The sequence below is a fragment of the Hyperolius riggenbachi genome, chromosome 7, assembly GCF_040937935.1.
Source record: "Hyperolius riggenbachi isolate aHypRig1 chromosome 7, aHypRig1.pri, whole genome shotgun sequence".
Lineage (NCBI taxonomy): Eukaryota > Metazoa > Chordata > Amphibia > Anura > Hyperoliidae > Hyperolius > Hyperolius riggenbachi.
The window spans coordinates 155546612-155574246 of NC_090652.1; the positions used below are offsets into that span (position 1 = coordinate 155546612).

The 27635-nt window shown below is 43.5% G+C and overlaps 1 protein-coding gene across 1 annotated transcript in view; it reads left to right on the forward strand.

Moving 5' to 3' along the window:
* Positions 1 to 27635, forward strand: part of LOC137524663 (uncharacterized) — a 104778-nt gene that overhangs the window by 10666 nt on the left and 66477 nt on the right. The window contains exons 4-6 of the mRNA XM_068244786.1: positions 1905 to 2059; positions 8447 to 8689; positions 10009 to 10171. Coding sequence (XP_068100887.1) covers positions 1905 to 2059; positions 8447 to 8689; positions 10009 to 10171 — 561 coding nt within the window. The remainder of the gene's footprint in view (positions 1 to 1904; positions 2060 to 8446; positions 8690 to 10008; positions 10172 to 27635) is intronic.

The following is a 27635-nucleotide window of genomic DNA, read 5'->3' on the forward strand; positions in this document are numbered from 1 at the left end:
TTACATCTTCTGCAGAGCTATGCAGAGTATATAGTCTTGTCACTAACTGTCCCTCAGAAGGGTTTACAATCTAATCCCTACCATATGTCCATTGTAGTCTAGGGCCATTTTTTGTTTTTATCTGTTTGTTTTTGGGATGTGGGATGAAACAGGAGTTCCTGGAGGAAACACACACATATAAACTCTGTGCAGATAATGCCCTGGCTGAGATTTGAACCAAGGTCCCATGGTCCCAGAGCTGCTAGGCAAAAGCACTATCCACTACATCACCGTGCTGCTCATGCCACTGTGCTGATGTACTATACCTTGCCTCTGGTTGAATCACATGTACCTACTGTTGCTCAAACATGGTTTTATTCAGTTGGCAGGTAGTCCATGGGGGGAATATAGTGGTTGGCTTTGGCCCATAAGGCTCCGTTCCCACTACACTTCCTTATCACATATTGCCAGCGGGAGCGGACAGTGTAATGTCCAACTCTGCTGGTCCTCAGTGATGTGGCTGGAGCCAGGGGCTGATGCTCCCCCTATAGCCTATATGGGAGAACGCATCCGCCTGGCTTGGGATTATCAGGGACTGCACAGAAGTACGGTCCACTTACTCCCACAGATCCCGCGGATCAATTGCAGCGTGACAAGTGTGAACAGCTTTTGTGTATAACATAGGAGCAATTCACTCTCCGCTTAGTAATGAGCAGAGAAAAAAACATGCTAAGACGTAAGTTTATATGGCTTGAAGGTCAAAATGGGAAAGAAGAAATCATCAGTCTATAGCATTGTGGTCATCTTTAATACAGTACACATGGAATTGCTAGGAGTTGGTTCTATAAAGTTATAATATTTGAGATAACTGGGTATTCCCTGTGCAAAGAAATCACAGACGTAAGAGGCAAGAAGTTTCTCACTGACAGATATACAAATTAGATATTATAAAAGTATATGACTACTGCAACAACCCACTCTGCAGCTTACCAAAAAAACAGACTGGTACGTTTCCAGTCCCTACTGAACTCTTCTGTCTGTCTCATGCAACTGTCCTCCTGTTTGTCTGATAATGCCCTTCGCTGCCAATCCCTAAACTGGCGATTATCAACTCCCAAAAGAATCGGTCCATTCCTTTACAAATGTTTGTAGAAATACAGGTCTAGGTGCTTGATTTTATACATGGTACATATAGCCATGGAAGTGATTCGAAGACCTGAATTCAGTGTTTTAGAGGGGCTGTTTCTATACTTTTACTGCAAAAAAGTGTATATACTGTAAATACGTTGTAGTAGACTATTGCACCATTCCTGCATTATTAGTCATATGTTAGAAAAGAAAGCCTAGAATTAATATGAAATACACCATTTATTGGCTAACTCAAGATATTAAAATAGTAATCTTTCAAATTAAAATATTTGTCAGATTTAGCAGTATGAGAGCAGGAAGAAGATTTTTACTTTAAAAGTTACAGTAACTCTTTTAAAGTGGACCTGATCTCTTGCACGGGACAGAAGGAAAACAGAGATAAATGCACCCTGTATGTATTTAGAGAGTTTAGCCTGTCTAATTCCCCTCACTTGTGTCTAATCACAAGTTGTAATTTGATCCCTCAGCTGTGTCAGCTGACTGCCTTGGCAGAGCAGCTAATTTCTAAGCACAGGATGTTAACCCTATGTCCACTTCCATGAAAGCAAGTAGACAAATTGCAGATTTATTGCAGGATTTGTATCAGCTGTAACAAAGTAATATTTTTCTTTAAAGGTTATAAAGGAGTCGCTTATCTTTTAGAGCAGAGAGGACGTTCTGAGTTCAGGTCCGCTTTACCTCTTAGCATCATACAGGGCATAATATGTATTCTAAACTTATGAGAAGACTGCATAATACTGCATAATAAAGGCTTCTTTTGTGTTTTGGACTTGCAGTTAAACAGGACACATGCTATATATAAAAACTGGATATACTTGCCACCTGATCCTATTTATCTAATCTACAGAGATGAATATATTGTAAATGCTTCTTGTGCATATCCCAGGGATATGAATGTGTCACTTGGAACAGCTGTAAATCCAATAATAAGGTAACAGTCTCATTTATTTATCCTTAATGAATGCAGTGCTCATTTCAGTTGAATGGTTGATTAAACTTTATGCTTCCACTAAAGTGTATGACAGCTTTAGCATAATTAACCACTTCAGCCTTCAGTCTTTTTTACCTTATGCATCCAAGCAATTTTTACATTTCAGTGCTCCTCCCTTGCATTCGCCAGTAACTTTATCAATACTTATCACAACGAAATTATCTATATCTTTTTTTTTCCACAACCAATTAGGCTTTCTTTGGGTGGTACATTTTGCTAAGAATGTTTTTTGTTAAATGCATTTTAATGGTAATATTAAGAAAAACATTGAAAAAATTCATAATTTCTCAGTTTCCAGCCATTATAGTTTTAAAATAATATATGCTATACTAATTAAAACTCACATATTTTATTTGCCCATTTGTCCCGGTTATTACACCATTTAAATTATGTCCCCATCACAATGTATGGCTCCAATATTATATTTGGAAATGAAGGTGCATTGTTTTCAGTTTTGCGTCCATCACTATTTACAAGCCCATAATTTAAAAAATAATAGTAAAATGCCCTCTTGACATGCATTTAAAAAAAAAGTTCAGACCCTAAGGTAACTATTTATGTGTTTTTTTATTGTAATTTTTAAATTTTTTGTCAAAAGTTTTATTTGTTTTTTGGGGGGAAATTGTGGGCTGTAAGGAGTTAATTGTAAAATATGTGTAGGTCTGTTTTGTAAAATAAATGTATGCAAGTGTAATTTTACTATTTGGCCACAAGATGTCCTCAGTCATTAGCTTCCTGTGCATGCTTTTAGTACGCGAAACCGGAAGCAATATGTGTAAGTGTTTACAAATGACCGCAGTAGTTCCATTTTCTCATACTTAGTCTCTTTCACACCTCTTCCAAAAATTTCTGTCAAGAATGTTTAACTTACTATCCTTAACCACTTCATCCCCCAAGGGCTTTTTCCCCTTAAAGAGGAACTTAAGCCAGGGAGAAAAAAAAAATCAGTTTTACTCACATGGAGCTTCTACCAGCCCCCTGCAGCCGTCCAGTGCCCTCGCAGTCACTCATCGATCCTCGGGTCCCTCGCCACCAGCTAGTTTCATTTAGCCGACAGGCCCAATAGGCCTGGCCATGCATAGCCTTCTTTGCGTTCCCATCCGCAATAGCGTCCTGCACCTACGCAGGATGGTATTGCGGATGGGAACGTGAAGAAGGAGACAAGTGGCCATGCCTGCGCAGGCGCAGTGAGCCTGTCGGCTGAAACTAGCTGGCGGCGAGGCATAGGAGGATGCGGGAGTGACTGCGAGGGCACGGGGCGGCTGCAGGGAGCTGGTAGAGTAAAACAGATTTTTTATTCCAGACTTAAGACCCCCTTTTAAAAAAAAGCAATTTTTACTTTTCAGCGCTCCTTCCATTCATTCGCCTATAACTTTATTACTACTTATCACAACAAAAACATCTATTTCTTGTTTTTTTCGCCACCAATTAGGCTTTCTTTGGGTGGTACTTTTTGCCAAAAATTATATTATTCTAACTGCAAACCCACACATTTTATTTGCCTATTTGTTCCGGTTATTGCAAGGTTTAAAATATTTCCCTAGTACAATGTAAGGCGCCAATATTTTATTTGGAAATAAAGGTTTTTTCAGTTTTGAGTCCATCACCAAGTACAAGCCCATAATATGACATACATATTAAAAAAGTTAATTCCCTAAAGTAACTACTTATGTACTTTTTCATTTGACTTGATTCACAAACCCGTGCTAACTGCTAGCACGGGCGTGCTAAACAGTTAGCATGTGAAGTGCCGTTCATGGACTTTTGCGCACGCAAAGTCACGCGATCATGGACATTTGCGCGCGACAATGCAGACTTTTGCTAGATCACCCACTGACCGTGCGCAAACGTCCGCGTTATCACACACAAATGTCCGCGATCGCGCGGTCATGGAACTTTACGTGCGCAAAACTCTGCGAGCAGCACTTTATGTGCTAACTGGTTAGCACGCCCATGCTAACAGTTAGCATGGGTTTGTGAATCAAGCCCATTGTCATTCTTTTATGCATACATTTATTTGGATACTATGGGAGAGTGTGGGAGGGAAGAAGTTAATTTGTGTGGGTCTTTTCATTACAATAAATGTATGTAGGTGTAATTTAACTATTTGGCCACAAGATGTTCTTGTGCATTATTTCCTATTTGCGTACTAGAAGTACATGAATAGGAATTAATGCGTGGCTGTGATACTTCGGAAGTTGCAATGAACGCAGGCATCTCATTGATGCCTGCGATCATTGACATGAGGACTTAGATTAATAAATGGGAATGGCGTTTCCATTCGATCGGCAGTGAGAATGAGCACAGGAGCACGCGAACAAGCAGGAGTACGCGGCAGCAAGGGACGAGCGTCTACATCCCTGCGAGGTAAAGTGGTGTTTTTCAAGAACATAGATATGTAGGAATGTAGGGAGGGGAAGTGGTTAAACAAGAGTTTCTTCTTCTTGAGGTTTTGGAAGACCATCTCTACTGAATTGTAGAGTTATCTCTCTTTTGTTGGGGGCCAGCCGGGCCGAGGCATAGGCTGGAGAGGCTCCAGCCTCAGGGCGCAGTGTAGGAGGGGGCGCACAATTCATTCAGCTGTCATTCCTAATTGTGTATGAAGCAGAAATAAATAAGAAAAGGGGATACATAGCAGAGACTGCAAGCCAGATAACTAGATATTAAGGTGTTGGGGAGGTTGTGGGCCCTGTGGCGCCTCTTAGTCTAACATAAATCAGTGTGTGACAGCTGGGGTGGGAGGGTTGGAGGGGCGCACTTTGGTGTCTCAGCCTTGGGTGCTGGAGGACCTTGTCCCTGCTCTTTGTTGGGCTATGTATTTATGTATGTATGGGCGTAGTATGGCAGCTTCGGCTCTTGGCTTCAAGACATTATCCCCCCCATACTTCCAGAACTTGTACGAACCAAAATCAATTCTGGGTACAACCCCCCGTTTGTACTTGGTGAAATAAATGATTCTGATTCTATGTTCTTAATCAGGAGTTGCCTTGTCTCCTCAGTGTACAAAAGCTTGTATACCTAAGTACACTACAATATGAAGCTACTTTGCTTGTGATTGGGTAACATGGGCGTAGCAATCACCCCTGCGACCCCTGACATCGTAGGGGGGCCCAGAGGCTTTGGTGGCCCCTCCTCATCCCTCTCCCCAACCACAAGAGCAGCCAGTTAACAAAAAAAAATACTGCGTGCAGGAGCATGTGTAATTTTTTCCTACTTCCAGATGCTGCTTCACAGCAGAACACTCTCTGCTGCCATTCGTTGGCTCCCAATCACGTGACCCGCATGGGGTTCGGGGACCAAGGGGGCCCTATGCTATCATTTTTGCAGGGGTGCCCTATTAAGTCTAGTTACGCCCCTGTTGGGTAATAAGCCTTCAGTATTACCATTTTCTGTCACAGTGTGGCAGGAATTGAACAAAAAAAAATAGAAATGTGATGTTTGTAACATACCCTCGAGGGTTTCCTCTGTCACTTCAACTACAAGCAGAGTAACTATATTGTTCCATATTTTTGCTCACCCCATCCCTATTCATTGGCATGCTGTTTCTTTCAACATTGCTGGCGTCGGTAAAAAAAGACGCAGGGTTTTAAACGATAAGCATAAATAGCGTTTGAAAAAAAATTGTGCTATATTTCGTTTAAAAATAATGTTTTATAAAGTTATAAATCATTAAATAATGTGTATGAAATCGGCAATTGTAAAAACGTTAATCTTCGGTGTTAAAGGGAAATGTATAATAATGTTTTATAAAAGATTAATAAGAATTTTACTAAAGCTTTACCTAACCCTACTCTCATACAGAACCCTCCCTGTACCTACCCCTAACCCCTAGACCCCCCTGGTGGTGCCTAAACCTAAGACCCCCCAGGTGGTGCCTAACCCTAAGACCCCCCTGGTGGTGCCTAACCCTAAGACCCCCCTGGTGGTGCCTAAACCTAAGACCCCCCTGTTGGTGCCTAAACCTAAGACCCCCCTGGTGGTGCCTAAACCTAAGACTCCCCTGGTGGTGCCTAAACCTAAGACTCCCCTGGTGGTGCCTGACCCTAAGACCCCCCTGGTGGTGCCTAACCCTAAGACCCCCCTGGTGGTGCCTAACCCTAAGACCCCCCTGGTGGTGCCTAAACCTAAGACCCCCCTGGTGGTGCCTAAACCTAAGACCCCCCTGGTGGTGCCTAAACCTAAGACCCCCCTGTGATAAGCATTAATAACGTTTGAAAAAAATATTGTGCTGTTTTTCGTTTAAAAATAATGTTTAAAAAATTATAAGTCATTAAATAATGTGTAATCATGAGAAGCAGTTATAAAACAGTAAAAGTCTCCGGGTGCCGCTTGTAAAACGTTATTTTTCTCCGGCGCCCTTTTTTTTGTCGGGCACCCATTAAACGATATTTATTATGGGAGTGAATGGCGGCGCCCTTTTTGTCCACTTGCCTCAGGCGCCCGAATTTACTGTTTCCTGCCTTTGTAGCCAAACATCTAATCTGTGTAGCAAATGTAAACCTTTTTTGAGTTTTTTGCATTTCTTATTCTTTGCTGGTGGGGTGGTCATTTCCACCTTAGCTAATTTGTGTTTTACGGAGTGAAACATGCACATTAAATCAATAGTGCATAGGTGTTCCTGATATCATTGTATTGTTTAAATAATAACATATTGCTGTATTGAGGAACCTGGTTTAGGTATCTGCATGAACAAATCAAGTAGACAATTCAAGATTTAATAAAGCTTTTGACATTTGTTGTTTGTCAACCCTTTGTTGCTGTTGTTGATATATGATATGTAAGCTCACATATTATGCAGCACTCTACAATACAAAAAAAAGTGCTGAATTACCCACAAAAGAGAAACAATCACAAAGAATTGCACTAGAAATAATCAGGGCCTCACTTTATTAAACTTGTAATTTAAGAATAAGTGAAATACAAGATAGAGTAGTTGATGCCCCTTTTTCACCTGCGCGTTGGGTTGCCCCATGTTACGTTTTCCCAATGCAAGTGCCATGTAAGTCTTTGGAGACTTGCTCACTTAACGTGATGTGACGCTGTGCTCTGGAGTTAGCCAAACCCCCACATTCCCGTGCAAAGTCTGCAACGCGTTGTTGCATGAACTGTGCTTACCGCACGGAATATGCAGCAATGCAAGTTGATGGGCAATGCAAGTGTGAATGATGGGAGTGCAGTGAAATGTGGCATGCATGTGCGGGCAAGTGGTAACCCCAGTGACATACTTCCTGCCCAGCAGGGAGTTCGTCACAAGCCGGGTGGCAGGGCTATGCATATGACCTTGGTGCAGCACCGTGGTGCAAGGTCATATGGAGGCTGGTTCCTGTGGTGCTATGTGGTCCTTGCATCACTTTGCACTGCTAATCTTTGGTGGAAAACTGGCCTGAGGCAGGGAACACACTACATGCGTTTCTGCGCGTTTTGCCGCGAACGGCAAAACGCGCACGATTTTAGAGGCTATTGAAAATAATAGCCTAGCTCGGGAAACGCTGCGCCGCATGCGTTTGTGCGCGTTTGCGTTTTTTTCCGCGTTTTGTAGCCGCACAGTTTTCTGCTTTTTTCCGCACATTGCATGACACTACATGCCATGCAAACGCAGAAACGCAGAAACGCACGCGGAAAAACGCACGCGTTAGACGCGACCGCAAAACCCGATGGAAACCTGGGAAACGCAGGGGAAAACGGCCCTGCAAGTGTGTTCCCTGCCTCAGGTAAAGTGTCCAGAGTTGTTTGGGTTTAGGTGCCATTCACACTTGTCCTAGTGTTTAATGCTTGCAATTTTCCACATGCACGATTCTGTGTTTGTTAATTCTTTTCTGTACAAACTTTCATGTGTATTTTTGCAATTTTCATGTACGTCTGTTTGCAAAGTTTCGCTTGTGATTTTTCCGTAGATACCAATGAAGTTAATTTCCATGAACATCCATCTAATTAACTTCAAAATTGCATGTGAATTTCATGCAAAATGTAAATGTTCCAGCAATCCGTAATATGTTGCCAGCTTTTGTTTTTTAGTGCAGCTTTACAATAAATACAATAAATAAAATAATAAATAAAATGTTTATATACATCTTTCGCATTACCATTGCCTTTCATTAAAACAATAATTGTTCATTGCACTAAAAGTAAAAGCTGCTATTGTTAGACTTTTAAAGAGGGATTTTACTGAATGTAACTAAATGATAAAAATTGCTTATATTTTACAATATTCATGTATATATTATTTCAGTGAGAACAAATAATTGAACTTTTTCCTTAAGTCTCCTATTCATTGCATTTCTAATGTATGTTTGTTCCATGCAACTCACAGATTTTTTGTTTTTATAGCACAACATATATAACCCTTAAAGGTATTGGAGAGTTTAAAGTGGTAATGATGCTTTTCAAGGATCCAGCATACAGCATTGCCCGTGAGAAAGGAGATGAGCTCTCCACCAGGGACATGTTATATATTGGAGTTTACATTGCTGAAGGCGACAAGACACGATTCAACTTAGTTTTAAAAAATTGTTTTGCAACCGCTATTGACAACTTTGATGATAATCTGAAGTATTATATGATCCAAGACAGGTGAGTCTTTATATTTTACACTATGTGCAACACTTTGTGTAACACTATTTTACACTTTATATTTCACGGCTTGCATAAATGAATATTTTTTCTAATGCAAACCTGAGGCCCTTTTTTACATGCAATGCAAGTGTGCATTGTGTTATCCTGTTTCACCGCAGGGTAACACAACGGCAATTCAGATCAATGGGGCCTTGCACACTACTGTGTTACGTTGGAAGTTTCCGAATCATCGACGTCATCGAAGTTTCCGAATCTTCATGTACAATAATAAACCCTTCCATGCTGCATATTGACCACTTGGGATCTATGATAGATCTCAATATGAAAAATAGGACCCGGGTCCAGGGGATCTAGTCTACAATTTGCATAAATAGTGGCTATGGCAACCATGCAAGTGCATGAGCAATCACCCAGACATTACACATATAGATCAAAGACAGTGAAAAAATATAAATTGGATATGCTCAAAAACATCTATAAATTAAAGAATAAAAATGATGGACAGTGCACACAGCAGTAAGTAACAGTTTCAGTGGTATACATACATAGTACCAGGACGGGGTCCGATGTACAATCATGTGCAGCATAAAGATGAGGGCAGAGGGAGGCACACATAGTGACACAATTGCCAGGAAAATGCTACATACAGCACGTTTGGGATCATTGGACATTGCAAACACTGCAGTGTGAGTAATCCTTTAGAATTACTTGTGCAGCACAGCAGCAGCACTTTGCTGATCACTGGTGCGAATTGTGGGCAGAAAGCGCCTGAGTGTGAACTAATTCAAAATATTCTTTTAAAACATGCTAAAGATCTTCTTTAGTCTTCCTGACCATCATATGGGCTGTTGTGTGCATAATACATGGCTTCAATACTTAAAGGACAACTGTTGTGAGAAAGATATGGAGGCTGCCATTTTTATTTCTTTTTAAACAATACCATTTACCTGGCAGCCTTGCTGATCTATTTGGCTGAAGTAGTTTCTGAATAGCACCAGAAACAAGCATGCAGCTAACCTTGTCAGATCTGACAGCAATGCCAGAAACACCTGATGTGTTGCATGCTTGTCATGGGTCTAAAAGTATTAGAGGCAGTTGATTAGCAGGATAGCCAGGCAACTGGCATTGCTTAAAAGGAAATAAATATGACAGCCTCCATATCCCTCTTGCTACAGTTGTCCTTTAATTCCAGTTCACTCATCCCTAATCAATAGTCAAACACCCAGTCAGCATTACATAAATCTAATCTACAAATATGTTTTCTGTAATTTATATAGTCAAAGCATTCAGACAAACTGGATATAATTATTTTACAGTTGCGAGAATGAACAAGATAAAACTATACATGTGGCAGCAAATGGCATTGCGAGCTATGGACAATTTTCCATTCAGGCGTTTAAGTTCATTGGAGGTTACAGCCAAGTTTATCTTCATTGTATGGTCCACTTATGTGACAAGCAGATGGGCTTGTGTGTCCCGGTAAGTTCCATTTTATAATGTAGTGTAGTATTTACTAAACAGAAGATGGACAACTGATGTTTACATTATCAGTCATAAACATAATGAAACTTGTGGCTGTGGAGCTACGATAGTTGATTTTCTTGCAGTAAAATAACATATGCAAACGTACATAAATTTACTATAGACACTTATGAGTTTGACACAAATGGCCAACAGTAGTAAAATTCAAAAATTTTGTGGGCATTATACTATTAACAATGTACTGCTCGCGTCAGATTCTTCTCCTAATTCCTTCTCTCACACTAACCCTCCTAGCGCCATTACACGTAACACTACCCCTCCTTCTCCTGCTACACCTAAAACTATCCCTCCTATTACCGCTACACCTAACACTATCCCTTGTACTACTGCTCTGTCTAAATGCTGCTAAACCTACACTAACCTCAATACTTGTAACACTAAGCTTACTGCCACTACTTCTAAAACTAACATCACCACAGCTATTTCAGTGCACTAACTCAGTACCACTACTTCTAACATTAACCTTACTGCTTGTACACCTAACACTACCCTTCCTGCTATATTGCATCTTAATTTTCTCATTGATAGCTTCTGTATGCTTGCCAAGTGTCATACCGTCACACTGGCGCTTCCAAATTGTTCTACTGATACGCCACTGCTTTCCGAGTTTTGACAAATGTTTTGCCGTCTGGTGCCAAATGTAAGCACTCTGTTGAACCAAAGCTGAAATTAACATTGCAGGCTATGATACTTGCCATGGGCATCAAAAGTAATCACTTCATCCAAACAGGGGATTTATATAAACTTGCTATATTATGATCTCATTATGAGTTTTAAAAGGATCAGAATTGGTACAAAGGACAGCTTTTTAGGAGTCTGTACAGGAGCTAATACCGATTTAACGTGCTTTTTGCTTCTTTGTTGTCCTAGCAGATATATAGTATCGTTCTCAAGAAATGGGGAACATTAGAAATTATGAAATAAGAGAGGGTAAAATACAGTGGGATGCGAAAGTTTGGTCAACCTTGTTAATTGTCATGATTTTCCTGTATAAATCGTTGGTTATTACGATAAAAAATATCAGTTAAATATATCATATAGGAGACACATGCAGTGATATTTGAGAAATGAAATGAAGTTTATTGGATTTACAGAAAGTGTGCAATAATTGTTTAAATAAAATTAGGCAGGTGCATACATGTGGGCACTGTTGTCATTTTATTGATTCCAAAACCTTTAGAACTATTTATTTAAACTCAAATTGGCCTGGTAAGATCAGTGACCCCTGGCCTACATACACAGGTGAATCCAATTATGAGAGAGAGTATTAAAGGGGGTCAATTGTACGTTTCCCTCCTCTTTTCATTTTCTCTGAAGAGTAGCAATATGGGGGTCTCAAAACAACTCTCAAATTACCTGAAGACAAAGATTGTTCACCATAATGGTTTAGGGTAAGGGTACAGAAAGCTGTCTCAGCTGTTTGTTTCCACAATTAGGAACATATTGAGGAAATAGAAGACCACAGGCTCAGTTCAAATTAAGGCTCGAAGAGGCAGACCAAGAAAAATCTTGGATAGACAGAAGCGACGAATGGTGAGAACAGTCAGAGTCAACCCACAGACCAGCACCAAAGACCTACAGCAACATCTTACTGCAGATGGAGTCACTGTGCATCGTTCAACCATTTGGCGTACTTTACACAAGGAGATGCTGTATGTGAGAGTGATGCAGAGGAAGCCTTTTCTCCACCCACAGCACAAACAGAGCCGCTGGAGGCATGCTAAAGCACATTTGGACAAGCCAGCTTCATTTTGGAAACTAAAATTGAGTTATTTAGGGCATAACAAGGGGCGTTATGCATGGAGGAAAAAGAACACAGCATTCCAAAAAAAACACCTGCTACCTACAGTAAAATATGGTGGTGGTTCCATCATGCTTAGGGCTGTGTGGCCAGTGCAGAGATTGGGAATTTTGTCAGAGTTGAAGGACGCATGGATTCCACTCAGTATCAGCAGATTCTGGAGACCAATGTCCAGGAATCAGTGACAAAGATGCTGCTGCGCCGGGCTGGATCTTACAACAAGACAACGACCCTAAACACTTCATGCAGAGGAACAAGTACAACGTTCTGGAATTGCCATCTCAGTCCCCAGACCTGAATATAATTGAAAATCTGTGGTGTGAGTTAAAGAGAGCTGTCAATGCTCAGAAGCCATCAAACCTGAATGAACTAGAGATGTTTTGTAAAGAGTTATCGTCCAAAATACCTTCAAGCAAAATCCAGACTCTCATTGGAACCTACAGGAAGCGTTTAGAGGCTGTAATTTCTGCAAAAAGAGGATCTACTAAATATTGATTTCAGTTCTTTTTTGTGGTGCCCAAATTTATGCACCTGCCAAATTTGGTTTAAACCATTATTGCACAATCCAATAAACTTAATTTCACTTCTCAAATATCACTGTGTGTGTCTCCTATATGATATATTTAACTGACATTTTTTATTGTAATAACCAATGAATTATACAGGAAAATCATGACGATTAACAAGGTTGCCCAAACGTTCGTATCCCACTGTATGTGCCACTAGTGTGCTGGACAATTACTAGACTAGTTTGAATACTTTACACAGTGATCATGCCAATTATTATTATTAAAATTGCTCCCTTCTCTGGAACTCTTCCATAATCTGCATGTCACTCACCCACACTCACTATCTTTAGATGCAACCTGAAAACTCAACTCTCCAGGAAACCTAACCTGCTACACTACTAGCTTTTACCAATTTTTTTTCCATGGACTCCTTAGATATTGCTACCAATATTCTACAAGCGGTTATCTCCGGCACCAAATGACTGCACTACTTTTTTACATGTATGCCCTAAGCATTCACTTTTCTTTGTCTGCACTTTAACCATTTTAGATATCAGCAAGACTTAATTGTATTATTCCTACTGGAAGTTTATGTCATGCTGATTCTGTTTTACACTTTACACTGTCTTCTTCCCTATTTTCTTCACACCCCACACCACTTTGTCTTACCTTTTCCCACATTCATTTAATTTGTGTATCCACACTTTTAGTCACTGCTTAGATGTCCACAGCACCTGCTGTTTTTTCTCCTTTGTTGCTTTGTTTCAGTTTCTACAACTTTCCTCTTGTTATCCCTTTTTCTCTTTTACTGCCTTCCCATTGTCCTTTCCTCAATTTTTCCGCGTACGTACAAAAAGGGCGCCCGGACAAAAAGGGCGCGGGGTGTAAACTCTAAATAATAATTAATCATTAATAGGGTTTATAAAAATAGTGTGCTATATTTCGTTTACAAATAAGGTTTAACAAAATTATAAATCATTAAATAATGTTTATGAAGTCGGAAATTGTGAAAACGTTATTCTTCCCTGTTTCTAAAGTTAAACTTATAATTACGTTTATGAAAAAAACAATAATATATGTTTAATTGTTATAATTCTATATTATTGTGAATAACCTTCATTTACGATTTGTTCTTATAATAAAATCTGAAAATATTCTTTATAACAATGATATAAATATAACTACGTTCGTAATAAGTGTTGTAAAACATTAGTAATTATTACTAAAATTTTATCAAAACTTTACCTAAGCCTACTCTTACACAGAACCCTCCCTGTACCTATCCCTAACCCCTAGATCCCCCTGTTGGTGCCTAAACCTAAGATCCCCCTGTTGGAGCCTAAAACTAAGACCCCCGTGTTGGTGCCTAAACCTAAGACCCCCCTGTTGGTGCCTAAACCTAAGACCCCCCTGTTGGTGCCTAAACCTAAGACCCCCTGTTGGTGCCTAAACCTAAGACCCCCCTGTTGGTGCCTAAACCTAAGACCCCCCTGTTGGTGCCTAAACCTAAGACCCCCCCTGTTGGTGCCTAAGTAACCCTCCCTGTACCTACCCCTAACCCCTAGTCCCCCCTGTTGGTGCCTAAACCTAAGACCCCCCTGGTGGTGCCTAAACCTAAGACCCCCCTTTATTATGTGGATAATAATGTTTTACTAATTGTGGATGCAAAAAATATTTTGCAATTTACGTTACGTACTGATCGCTTTATTTTGTGAATAATAATGTTTTACAAACAGTATGGGATAAAACTTTAAATAATGTTTTAATTAGTTAAATAAGATAAATATGTTTAGTATTTTTATAAACGTTATTCGGCACGGGTGCATTTTATAAACGTAAATCACTACAAGCACACTTATAAATCATTAAAAATCTCCTGGCGCCAGTTGTAAACGTTATTTATGTCCTGCGCCCTTTTTTCCTGCTCGGCGCCCATTAAACGCTATTTATTATGAGAGTGAATGGCGGCGCCCTTTTTGTCCACTAGCGGCATGCGCCCTTTTTTCCCGGTTCCAATTTTTCCTCTCCCTCCTCTTCTTCCCCTTTTCCTTCCTTCCTTCCTTCCTTTCTTCCTTCCTTCCTTCACCTTGTACCCTCCCTCTCACCTCTCCTTGTTCTTCCCTCTTTCCCCACACCCCTATCCTCTTAATACAACCAGGCTTGACTTGGGATTCCCACATGACCATTTGAATCCCATTACCGGGTAGAGATGGCCTGATCAGTTCACTGGCGGAAAGTTCGCCTACAAATTTTCGCTGTTTGCATTCTTGACGAACTGCGAACGTATGGCGTGTTCGACCCGCCCCCTATACATCATCATGGAGCCAAACTTTGACCTGTTACCTCACAGTCAGCAGACACATGGCAGCCAATCAGTTAGCACCCCCTCCTGGACCCCCACCCCCTATTAAAAGACAGTTGTGGTGGCCATATTGGATTCGTCCTCTGCTGGCTGCTGACTGTTAGTGACAGCAGGGTCTGACTTGCTGCAGATAGGTAGGGAAAGCATTAGCTAGGCCTGTGTTCTTGTTCCTCACTTGCTGTGAAAGCACCCCAAACAGCTCTTTTGAGGACTAGTACATTGGTCTCCTGTGTTTTTTTAGTGTGTGTGACACTCCACAGCCCACAGACACCCAAAGCTGTGTGCACACTACTGCAATTGTTGTTGCCTCATTAAGTTGCAGGCACAGAACCACTCCAGTGCTTTATTATTTCACTGTATTCTGATAGTACTACTGCATTTCTCTGTGTGTGACACTCCACAGCCCACACCCAGAGCTGTGTGCACACTACTGCAATTGTTGTTGCCTCATTAAGTTGCAATCACAAAACCACTCCAGTGCATTATTATTTCACTGTATTTTTTTTTTTTGGTTATACTTTTTTATTCGTTTCAAAAGAAGGCAGGAACAAGCAATGTTCAACACATCTCTTAGCATATACTAAAAAAAAGAGACATAATAAACCAACATTTGTAGGTAAATAAACACATGGTGGAAATAGGTAAGTCAATGATGTAAAAAAAGATACAATATGTCGTTAACAGTGGCAAAATGCTCGATGGAAGGTATCAAAAGCATATATCTTGTTCCAGATGTATGAATCCAGCGTAAAAGCCAACAGAGGCATGAGAAGAGCAAGAGTAACAATGTAAAATCAAAACAGTATCTTATAAAGAAGTGACAGTCATCTCAGAGGGAAAGAATGGAGAATGAAGCTAGGTTAACACATATGGTTGACCCTGAGGGTCAACCCCAAATATTAGCATAAAAAGATGAGTATTCGAATGCCAGGGCCAATAGTAGGACAGGAATATGGAAGTCTAATAATATAGAAACACTCTACCACTCTAGACCACTCTACATGGGAGTGAGCCTAGAGAAATGTTGTAGCAGAGGGAGGAGTCTAGGTATGGTCCAAAAAGTTTACGGGGGCAAATAATCGGGGAGACAAATAGTAGAAATTCCATTGACTCCATACTCTGTGGAACTGCTGTTCTGTATCCCGTAGAGAAGCAGTCATTTTCTCCATAGTTTTGGTCCATTCTACTTTGAGCCTAACCTCGGAGAGACTAGGAGGGGCAATATTATTCCAAGAAGAAGCAATCGTTAAACGAGTAGCAGTTAAAATATGGGTAATGAGGCGCATGATGTGTCTAGAAGTATCTGGAACAGGTTTACCCAGAACCATGTAGCGTGGATCTAGAGGAACCATAACTCCAGTCGAGGGTTGAATCATATTTTGAACATCTAACCATAGAGGAGTGAGCAAGGGGCAATACCAAAAAATATGCTCAATAGAGCCCTTCTGACTACAACCTCTCCAACATAAGTCTGACGTGTCAGGGGAAATTGTGGATAATCTTTCGGGGGTAAGATACCAGCGATAGATCATTTTATATATGTTTTCCCTTATCTGGATAAACATAGATGAGTGTTTGGCATTCTCCCATATTTCTTCCCAGTCAGTTAAAGTCAGGTCTTGTGATAGGACCTGTGCCCATTTATCCATATATTGATGAATCAGGGTTAGGGATCCTGATCTGGAGTGTAGCAAAGCATATATCTGAGAGATTATGCCCTTCTGGTAACCCACTGAGTCACAGATTTGTTCAAATGGAGTAAAAGAAGGGATAATACGATTCGACTTTGTGAGCAGGTAAAGGAAGTGGTTCAGCTCCATCATACATTGGGAGTTAAGGGGGATTTTCTCTGTTTCTTGTTGAAAGTAAACAACCCGTTGAGGGATCAGTCCAATCCTTGGCTGTTTATGATTCCAAACAACTTTTGAGAAAGCCCACTGTAGCATGGCCAACTGAGAGGATGGAACTGCTACCGGGAGTGTCTCAAATAAATATAAGAGACAGGGTAAGATATTCATCTTTATAGTATCAATTCCATGCCCATTTCTACAGGCGTGCGGATAGTGCCACCGCACGGGGCGCAGTGCAGCACTGAGGAGAAGGGGGGCGCAGGCAGAAGGACAGGAATGACAGAGAGAGGGTGACGCGCGCTGAAGAGGAAAGAAAAACAGCACTACGATCACCTCTCTCTCTTGGCTGACTGCTCCTGGGCGTCCTGTTGCCTTGGCTGCAGACTGAAGTAACCACCACGTGGTTACACTGACATCCTGCAGCGGCACTGTAGCAGCCATCAGGCCACACAAGGAGTTGGCTGCTGTGTTCCTGCACGTGGTGGAGACTGGGGCAGGAGGAACTGTGACAGGCAGCAGCGGCTGATTTGACTGGGCTGCTGGGGTCACAGTCAATCAGGACTACAAGCAGCTGCCCCCATCTGAGACACTTGGGAGAGGTTTCCCGGCCACCATAAGCCCCGCCCCCAATTGTGGAAGCCCCGCCCCCGCATGGGACTCAGATGGTAGGATGGCTGGCTAAGGTGAGCCCTGCCATCCACATGCAGGAAAGGCCATCTGCAGCCCATGGAAGTTCACTTAGGTCGGAGCATGTGTCTGGAAGGTGGAAGTGTGCCTAGAGGAAGCCCCATCTCCTGTTCAGAGGAAGCACAGGGGAGAGGTCCCCCCCAGTCTCCTGTGCACTAAGGAGTGCTTGTCCAGCAGGAGGAAGACTTGCCTGGAGGAAGCCTTGCCCCCTTAGGACTGCGGAGTGCGGAAGAATGAAGAATTTAGTAAGTATGAATCTACCTGCCCCCATTGTTTTCAGTGACCTTTCCCCTCTCCCCGCTAGCTCCAGTGACCTTCTTCCTCCCCCCAGTAGCCCCAGTGAACTTTGTCCTGCCCCTGCTAGCCCCAGTGACCTCTTCCCTCCCCCCACTAGCTCCAGTGATCTCCTCCCTCTTCCAGTGGAATACTGCCCCCTCCACTCCAGTAGCCCCAGTGACCTCCTCCCACCCCCACTAGCTCCAGTGGCCTTTTGCCTGCCCCAGTTGACCCAGTGAGGTCCTCCCCCCCTCCCCGAGCTCCAGTGACCTCCTCTCTCCTTCACCACTAGCCCCAGTGACCCTCTGCCTTCCCCCACTAGCTCCAGTGACCTTCTCCCTCCTCCCACTAGCCCCAGTGACCTTCTACCCCCCCCAGTAGCCCCACTGACCTTCTGCCACCTCCCACTAGCTCCATCAACCTCCTCCCTCCCTCACTAGCCCCAGTGACCTTCTCCATCCCCTCACTAGCTCCAGTAAACTTACCCCCCTCCACTAGCTCTAGTGACTTTCTGCGTCCCCCACTATCCCAAGTGACCTTCTCCTTCCCTCCCCCCACTAGCCCAAGTGACCTCCCTCCCCCACTAGCTCTAGTGACTTTCTCCCTCCCCCACTAGCTTCATTGACCTCTGTCGCTTTTTTCTCCTGTTGTGGCCACTCTCAGTGGGAAGAGGGGGGGATACGTCTCTCCGCCCTGGTCTGAGTAGAACTCTAATACCTGGTACACACCATGCAATTTCCCGTTTGATTGGCAGTTGAATCAGTAATTTCCAGCAACAGCAATCTGATTTCTGATCATTTTTCTGATCGATTTTCCAATCACTTCTATACAAAATCGTTCAGAAAAATGATCAGAAATCAGATTGGACCTGTTGGAAATTATTGATTCAACAGTCAATCTGATGGGAAATTATTGATTCAACAGTCAATCTGATGGGAAATTGCATGGTGTGTACCAAGCATTATCTGCTATATAATCTTGTGTGTGTGATCCATGACTTTGAAGCTGGTAGTGAGTTAGTTTAATTCCTAAGACAATCTGCTATGTGATCTCCTGTGTTGGCTTAGTTAGTAGGTGTTTTCTTTATTTCTGAAATCAACCTCTGATTTGGCTGCCTTCAAAAAAAGGGGGTATAGCCAGTTACAAATTGTGAAGGCCTATACCCAATACGAGTTTTTTTATGGCATTTTCTACAACTGTCCATTTTTTTTGATCGACAAGCGTTTCCGCGGTCTCGGGATGTGAGTACAGGTGTGTTATTTACACAAATGACATTTCGCAACGTGTGGTGATAACAACCACAAAGGATCTGATCTTTAAGATCCCCTGCGACTCTCACGCAAAGTACCTTGAATGTTGGTGGGGGGGGGGGGGGGGCGTATTTTTTGACACTCGCCCTGGGAGAAATTTATCCTAGAAACTGCACTGATCAATTCCTCCAATCCATGAGATCTTATAGGCAGTCCACTTGTGGAGGTCTTGGAGTATGCGTTGGATGCGAGATGGAAAGCTACATTTATATAGAGTGGAGTAAGAGGGAGTAAGGTAGATCCCGAGATACTTTAAGGAGTGCATTTGTAGAGGGTAATGATAACGGAGGGAGGTTAGTAAATTAGAGAGAATTTTAATGGGGAAAGCCTCTGTCTTATCTTTATTTAGTTTGAAATCCGAAAGGGTTTCATATATGTCTAAGGTATGATGAAGGGCCGGGAGGGAGAGAAGAGGGTCAGCTATAGACAGTAAGATATCATCCGCAAAAAGGGATATTTTAAATTTGGGACTACCCGTTTGAATTCCTTTTATATTTACTGTATATTCTGCCTTATGGCACTAGCTAATAGGGATGCTCGGAAAATTCAGCGGAATTATGAATTCCGTGATTCCGGCCGGAATTAGCTTAATTCCGATTCCGGTAGTGCAACCGGAATTCCTATACCTCTCAAACGGAATTCCGCGGAAATTTTATAATTCCGACGGAATTTTCCGGAATAACACAAAAAATCTCTTCCTCCTCCATCCCTCCATCCCTCCATCCCTCCATCCATCCTCTTATATCATCCAGTAGGGAATTGCAGGAGGAGGAGGATTTTAAAATGTTTCCGTATAGGTCGGAATTCCGCGGAACAGGTCCGGAATACCATCAAAATGAAACGGTAGCGGAATTTCAGTATGACGGAATGCGGAATTGTCCCGGAAACGGAAATGGGCTCTTCCGACCATGCCTGCTAGCTAATGGTTCAATGCTAATGGCAAAAAGGAGAGGGGAAAGGGGACAGCCTTGACATGTGCCATTATGAATTTGGAAGGAAACAGGGGGCACAAATGGCAATTTGAGGGCAGCTGAGGGGGAAGAGTATAAGAAACGGATAATAGATAAAAAGGCCCCCTCGAAAACTCCTAGTGGTCTAAAACTTGAAAGAGGAAAGGACATGACAACCTGTCGAAGGCCTTCTCTGCATCTAAAATAAGGAGCAGAAGGTCTTCCAGATTTACTCATAAGGTTAATAAGGTTGACGGCTCGACAGGTGTTATCACCAGCTTGATGGCCAACAATAAAGCCCACCTGATCATTATTGATAAGTTTAGGTAATATGGGGTTAAGACGGTTGGCCAGTACTTTAGTAATAATTTTTAAATCAGAATTGAGGAGGGATATAGGGCGATAGCTCTGGGGGTGCTGAGGATCTTTCCCCTCTTTAGGATTGACTGTGATAAGTGAGTTAAGCATAGTGGCAGGGTGGGGTTCACTGTTCATCATTTTATTTGCTAGGAGAGTTAGGTGAGCAATCAAAATCGATTGGAAATGCTTGTAATATGAATACGGGAGACCATCAGGACCCAGAGATTTAGAAGAGAAAAGATGCTTAGGAACTTCTAGTGTAGCCCTGCCAGAAGTATAGAAGAAAGCGGAGAGCCTTTTTGTGCCTGGGCAGCAGCTGCAGCCAGTCAGATACTGCTAGCACAGGTTACTGAATCACAGGGCTGCAGAATTTGAGGAAGCCAGGATCCAAATTGGCCACCAGCTGCAGAAGAGGCGGAACCAGAGCTGTGAGAGGAAGAGTACCCGCCTCCAGAGGGTGGACACAGAGAGCCTGCATCTGACTCAGATGTTTTTTTTTAGCATGCTCAGTACGGAGTGGCAGTAGAGAAAACCAGTCTGAGCTGGTTAGAGCTATGGTGTCGCAGTTTTTTGGCTGGCTGTGAAGAAACTGATCTATGAAAGAACATGGCACTGCTAAGATGATGTGCCAAGCTGGCTGCAGTGATTAAAACAGCAACAGAGAGGTACAGTGAACCTGAAGACTGTGCAGAGAGAGGCAGAAAGAGTAATCAACTGATTAAGAAGTATTCAGAGTAGAAAGCAGGAAGATAAGAGAGAAGATAGTAAAGCTGGAGAGATGATTTCCTGTATACAGTTAGAGTTGGGCCGAACGGTTCGCCCGCGAACGGTTCCATGCGAACTTCAGTGGTTCGCGTTCGCGTCCCGCAGGCGAACCTTTGCGGAAGTTCGGTTCGCCCCATAATGCACATGGAGGGTCAACTTTGACCCTCTACATCACAGTCAGCAGGCCCAGTGTAGCCAATTAGGCTACACTAGCCCCTGGAGCCCCACCCCCCCCTTATATAAGGCAGGCAGCGGCGGCCATTACGGTCACTCGTGTGCTGCCTGCGTTAGTGAGAGTAGGGCGAGCTGCTGCAGACTGTCTCTCAGGGAAAGATTAGTTAGGCTTAACTTGTTCCTGTCTGGCTGCATACCTGTGTTGTGAACCCACCACTGCATACCTGTGCTGTGAACCCACCACTGCATATCTGTGCTGTGAACCCACCACTGCATACCTGTGCTGTGAACCCACCACTGCATACCTGTTCAGTGAACCCACCACTGCATACCTGTGCTGTAAACCCACCACTGCATACCTGTTCAGTGAACCTGCCACTGCATACCTGTTCTGTTCAATGGACCCGCCACTGTATACCTGTTCATTGAACCCACCACTGCATACCTGTGCTGTGAACCCACCACTGCATACCTGTGCTGTGAACCCACCACTGCATACCTGTTCTGTGAACCCACCACTGCATACCTGTTCAGTGAACCCGCCACTGCATACCTGTTCTGTTCAGTGGACCCGCCACTGTATACCTGTTCTGTGAACCCGCCACTGTATACCTGTTCTGTTTAGTGAACCCGCCACTGTATACCTGTTCTGTTTAGTGAACCCGCCACTGCATACCTGTTCTGTTCAGTGGACCCGCCACTGTATACCTGTTCAGTGAACCCGCCACTGCATACCTGTTGTGTTCAGTGAACCTGCCACTGCATACCTGTTCTGTGAACCCGCCACTGTATACCTGTTCTGTGTAGTGAACCCGCCACTGTATACCTGTTCTGTTTAGTGAACCCGCCACTGCATACCTGTTCTGTTTAGTGGACCTGCCACTGTATACCTGTTCAGTGAACCCGCCACTGCATACCTGTTGTGTTCAGTGAACCTGCCACTGCATACCTGTTCTGTGAACCCGCCACTGTATACCTGTTCTGTTTAGTGAACCAGCCACTGTATACCTGTTCTGTTTAGTGAACCCGCCACTGTATACCTGTTCTGTTTAGTGAACCCGCCACTGCATACCTGTTCTGTTCAGTGGACCCGCCACTGTATACCTGTTCAGTGAACCCGCCACTGCATACCTGTTGTGTTCAGTGAACCTGCCACTGCATACCTGTTCTGTGAACCCGCCACTGTATACCTGTTCTGTTTAGTGAACCCGCCACTGTATACCTGTTCTGTTCAGTGAACCCGCCACTGCATACCTGTTCTGTTCAGTGGACCCGCCACTGTATACCTGTTCAGTGAACCCGCCACTGCATACCTGCTGTGTTCAGTGAACCTGCCACTGCATACCTGTTCTGTGAACCCGCCACTGTATACCTGTTCTGTTTAGTGAACCCGCCACTGTATACCTGTTCTGTTCAGTGAACCCGCCACTGCATACCTGTTCTGTTCAGTGGACCCGCCACTGTATACCTGTTTGCGGTGCGTTACACGGTGAGTTTGGTGTGTCAGTGTGAAGCAGTACCTTAATTACACTACCTGATTGATGTATACACATGCAAGATGTTTGAAAGCACTTTAGGCCTGTCATTTAGCATTCAATGTGATTTCTGCCCTTAAAACGCTGCTTTGCGTCAAATCCAGATTTTTCCCCGGGACTTTTGGCATGTATCCCACTCCGCCATGCCCCCCTCCAGGTGTTAGACCCCTTGAAACATCTTTTCCATCACTTTTGTGGCCAGCATAATTATTTTTTTTTTTTTTCAAAGTTCGCATCCCCATTGAAGTCTATTGCGGTTCGCGAACTTTAACGCGAACCGAACCTTCCGCGGAAGTTCGCGAACCAGGTTCGCGAACCTAAAATCGGAGGTTCGGCCCAACTCTATATACAGTGAGACAATCTATGAAGACAGAGCATGCAAGAGAGGAAAAGATAAACTTGTGACAGAAGCTACATTATGGAAAAATTAATGTAAAGAAGGCTAATTGATCTAAGTATTAATGTATGAACTACTCCTAGCTCAAGCCAAGCATTCAGGGATTCTCTGGAGTTTATAAGCTGTGTAAAAGAATCCCAAAGACGTTCTATCTGTGAAGTGAATCAAACTGCTGCCAAGAGGCCTCAGGAGTCTATAAAAGAATTTAAAGAAAGTGTTCACAGCCTCTCTACTATATGCACTATCTATGTGTACAAGTTATGAGAATTTTCCTGCAGTAATTTCTCTGAATTATTTTTGTTCATATAAAGAAAAGTATACTTACCTGTGGAAGTGATGTTCTGAGTTTCTGAAAGAAAAGGAAGTTTATTAGATATTTTATTCAAACCAGTTCAATTAATTTAAGTAGGAGTCTACCTGTATGATAATCTGCAGTAACTTGGATGGAGTCCTGTTGAGAAAAATAAGAGCATTGAAAGTTTCTATTAAATACACATTCAATACCAGGAACTAAAAAGATTGCAGGTTTGAATCACACTTACCTGGATGAACCTTGGAGTGTTGGAGCTGTTTATCTGCAAAAGAAAGAAAAGACTGCTTACACAAGATGCGTGGATTGCTATACTTCCTTGTGGATTACAATTCTTGATCGGCTGACAGGAAAACAGAGCCTTTTTTCCTGGAAGGATTGAGCATGGAAGATGTCTTCACTTAGATGAGCTAAAGCAAGGGACTGAGGCTTTGTAGTGTGGAAAAATGCTCACAAAGGTGCTGAAAAAGAAAGCTTATTAATGTGCTTTGTCACTGAACTATTTATACTTATGATTTTAATACAAATATTTCTTAAAAAGAACTTGATTGGTGTCCGTAAGAGTTCTTTACACCTAAAGCATTAAAGAGGTGTTACACTAGTACTTCTAAGGTAGTAATAGGAGCAATAAGGGATTTACGGTCAGTTTGGGTAGATTCAATTCCTCTAGGAAATTGAAAACTTTATCTAAGTAAGTTGGGTCCGTGGTAGGACTAGGTAAGTTATAAAGCTTTTCATAAAAAGAGGTGACGATCTGTGCAATCTTAGATGGGTCATAGTAGGGGGTACCATTGGTGTCTTTCAAAGAGTGGACTGCCTGATAGGATCCTTTTGGGTTCAATTTTCGTGCTAATATAGTGTGTGGCTTGTTACCTCATTCAAAAAACAACTGTCTTGTCCATTTCAAACTTTTTTCAAGCTGGTTAGATTGGATGGTACGAATATCTAATTTCAAATTTCGGATAAGACAAAATTGATCTTGGGTGGGTTGTACTTTGTAGAGGGAGTGCGCGTTGTGGAGGGCTTTATTTAGACTTGCTACTAGTTTTTGTGAGGAGGTTTGTTTGCGCTTAGATGCTTCAGCAATAAAGAGGCCTCGAATGAAGGCTTTATGCGACTCCCAAGCAACCCCAAAAGAGGAAACAGAGTGGCTATTGGTCTCGAAAAAAGCTTGCAACTCATCAGAGAGTTTTGTAATGAGGGATTTGTCCCTTAAAGAGACACTGAAGCGAGACTAAATCTCGCTTCAGCTCTCATATATAGCAGGGGCACGTGTGCCCCTGCTAAAACGCCGCTATCCCGCGGCTAAACGAGGGTCCCTGACCCCCCAACCCACCCCCCGCAAACCTTGGTCGGAAATCTGGTCGCAGATTAGCCCTTCCTAGAGGCAGGGCTAACGGCTGCAGCCCTGCCTCACAGCGCGTCTATCAGACGCGCATCGCCGCCTCTCCCCCGCCCCTCTCAGTGAAGGAAGACTGAGTGGGGCGGGGGAGAGGCGGAGATACGCGCTGACAGACACGCGTGGGGCAGGGCTGCGGCGGTTAGCCCTGCCCCAACCAGGAAGCGCTCCCCCGCATTACGGAGGGGATTTGGGGGGACAGGGACCCCCAGGTAAGCCGCGCTATAGCGGCGTTTTAGCAGGGGCACACGTGCCCCTGCTATATATGAGGTCTGAAGCGAGATCTATTCTCGCTTCAGACTCTCTTTAATAAGGACTCATTGAGGCGCCAAAAAAGGTGCTTATGTGTAGTCATCCAATCTAAAACAAGGGTGACAGCATGGTGGTAGGATTGATGATTGATTGTCAAAATTGGGAAGACAGTTACTTTAGCAAAAAAAATATCCAAGCATGAGTGCGTTGCATGAGGTGGAGACAAGAAGGTATATTCTGTTGATGTGGGGTTTAGAATAGAGATGGCCCGAACGGTTCGCCGGCGAATGGTTCCTGGAGAACTTTCGAGGTTCGCGATTGCGGAGAACCCCAAACTTTTCCGGAAGTTCGATTCTCCCCCATAGTGCATCATGATCGTCAACTTTGACCCTCTACATCACAGTCAGCAGGCACATTGTAGCCAATCAGGCTACACTCCCTCCTGGAGCCCCACCCCCCCCCCCCCCTTATAAAAGGCAGGCAGCATTAGGCTTTTCACTCACTCGTGCGCCTGCAGTAATTAGAGAAGGGAGAGCTGCTGTGCAGAGACCTATAGGGAAAGCTTAGTTAGGCTCTTGTAGGCTTGTTAGCTTGCTCCTTGCTGATTCTTATTGCTAAAAAAGGACCCCTCAACAGCTCTTTTGAGAGCTAATCTTGTTCTTGTGATCTTTTTGTGTGTGTGTGTGTGTGTGTGTGTGTGTGTGTGTGTGTGTGTGTGTGTCCCACAGACACTTGTGTTGCATAGACAGCCTTGGTAATTCCTACTGTGTGTGCCACTGCCAGGCCCAGCAAATTCAGTGACTACCTGTGTGTGTGACAGGTGCACATTGTAATACCCATCACTGCATATACCTACCTGTTGTTCACAGTGCACCCACCTACCTACGTGAGCACACACAGTGTCACTGTGCCTGTCCGCTACCTGTCTGTGTGTGACAGGTGCACATTATAATACCCATCACTGCATATACCTACCTGTTGTTCACTTCAGTGCACCCACCTACCTATGTGAGCACACACAGTGTCACTGTGCCTGTCCGGTACCTGTCTGTGTGTGACAGGTGCACATTATAATACCCATCACTGCATATACCTACCTGTTGTTAACAGTGCACCCACCTACCTACGTGAGCGCACGCAGTGTCACTGTACCTGTCCGGTACCTGTCTGTGTGTGACAGGTGCACATTATAATACCCATCACTGCACAGTGCATATACCTACCTGTTGTTCACAGTGCACCCATCTACCTACGTGAGCACACACAGTGTCACTGTGCCTGTCCGGTACCTGTCTGTGTGTGACAGGTGCACATTATAATACCCATCACTGCATATACCTACCTGTTGTTAACAGTGCACCCACCTACCTACGTGAGCGCACGCAGTGTCACTGTGCCTGTCCGGTACCTGTCTGTGTGTGACAGGTGCACATTATAATACCCATCACTGCACAGTGCATATACCTACCTGTTGTTCACAGTGCACCCACCTACCTACGTGAGCACACACAGTGTCACTGTGCCTGTCCGGTACCTGTCTGTGTGTGACAGGTGCACATTATAATACCCATCACTGCATATACCTACCTGTTGCTCAGTGCACCCACCTACCTACGTGAGCACAAGCAGTGTGATATTTAATACCACCAGTCACTGTACCTGTTCATGGTACGTGTGTGTGTTACAGCTGCACATTTCATACCCATCACTGCATATACCTACCTGTTGTTCAGTGCACCCACCTACCTACGTGAGCGCACACAGTGTGCATACCTGTTAACTGCACCTGTGTGACTGCACACTGTATTAGTCAAGTCAGTGCATACCTTTCACTTCATCCCCCCCGATATGGACAAAATAGACAAAACAGGTAGAGGCAGAGGCAGACCCAGAGGAAGGCCACCTGGCAGGTCTGTGCGAGGTCATGCTGATGTAATTTTGTGCGGCCCTGGACCAAAGTACATTGCTCAAAAGAAGGCACGTCCTATCAACTCCCAAGATTGACAGGACGTGGTTGACTATTTAACACAGAAGACCTCATCTTCCACAGCCACCAGTGCTACTACAAGCACCACATCCACTGCATTTGACACTTCGCAGGAGTTATTTGGTGGGGAAATCTCTGATTCACAGCCATTATTGTTACAACAAGATGAAGGTGCTAAGCAAGTTACGCCACCTCATATGTCTGAGTTAGGCGACACTATGGATGTAACGTGTGAGGAGGAGGTTGTTGAAGTACTTGCTGTTGGTGCAGTTTATGAGGTGTCAGAGGCAAGCGAAGCTGGGCAGGATGATTATGATGATGACGATTATACGGATGCCACGTGGGTTCCTAAGAGACGAGATGACCAAGGGGACAGTTCAGAGGGGGAGCCAGAGAGGACTAGGAGGAGACAAGTTGCTGAAAGAAGCAGGGGGAGCTCGTTGTCAGAAACAGCTGGTGGCAGTGTCCGGCGCCATA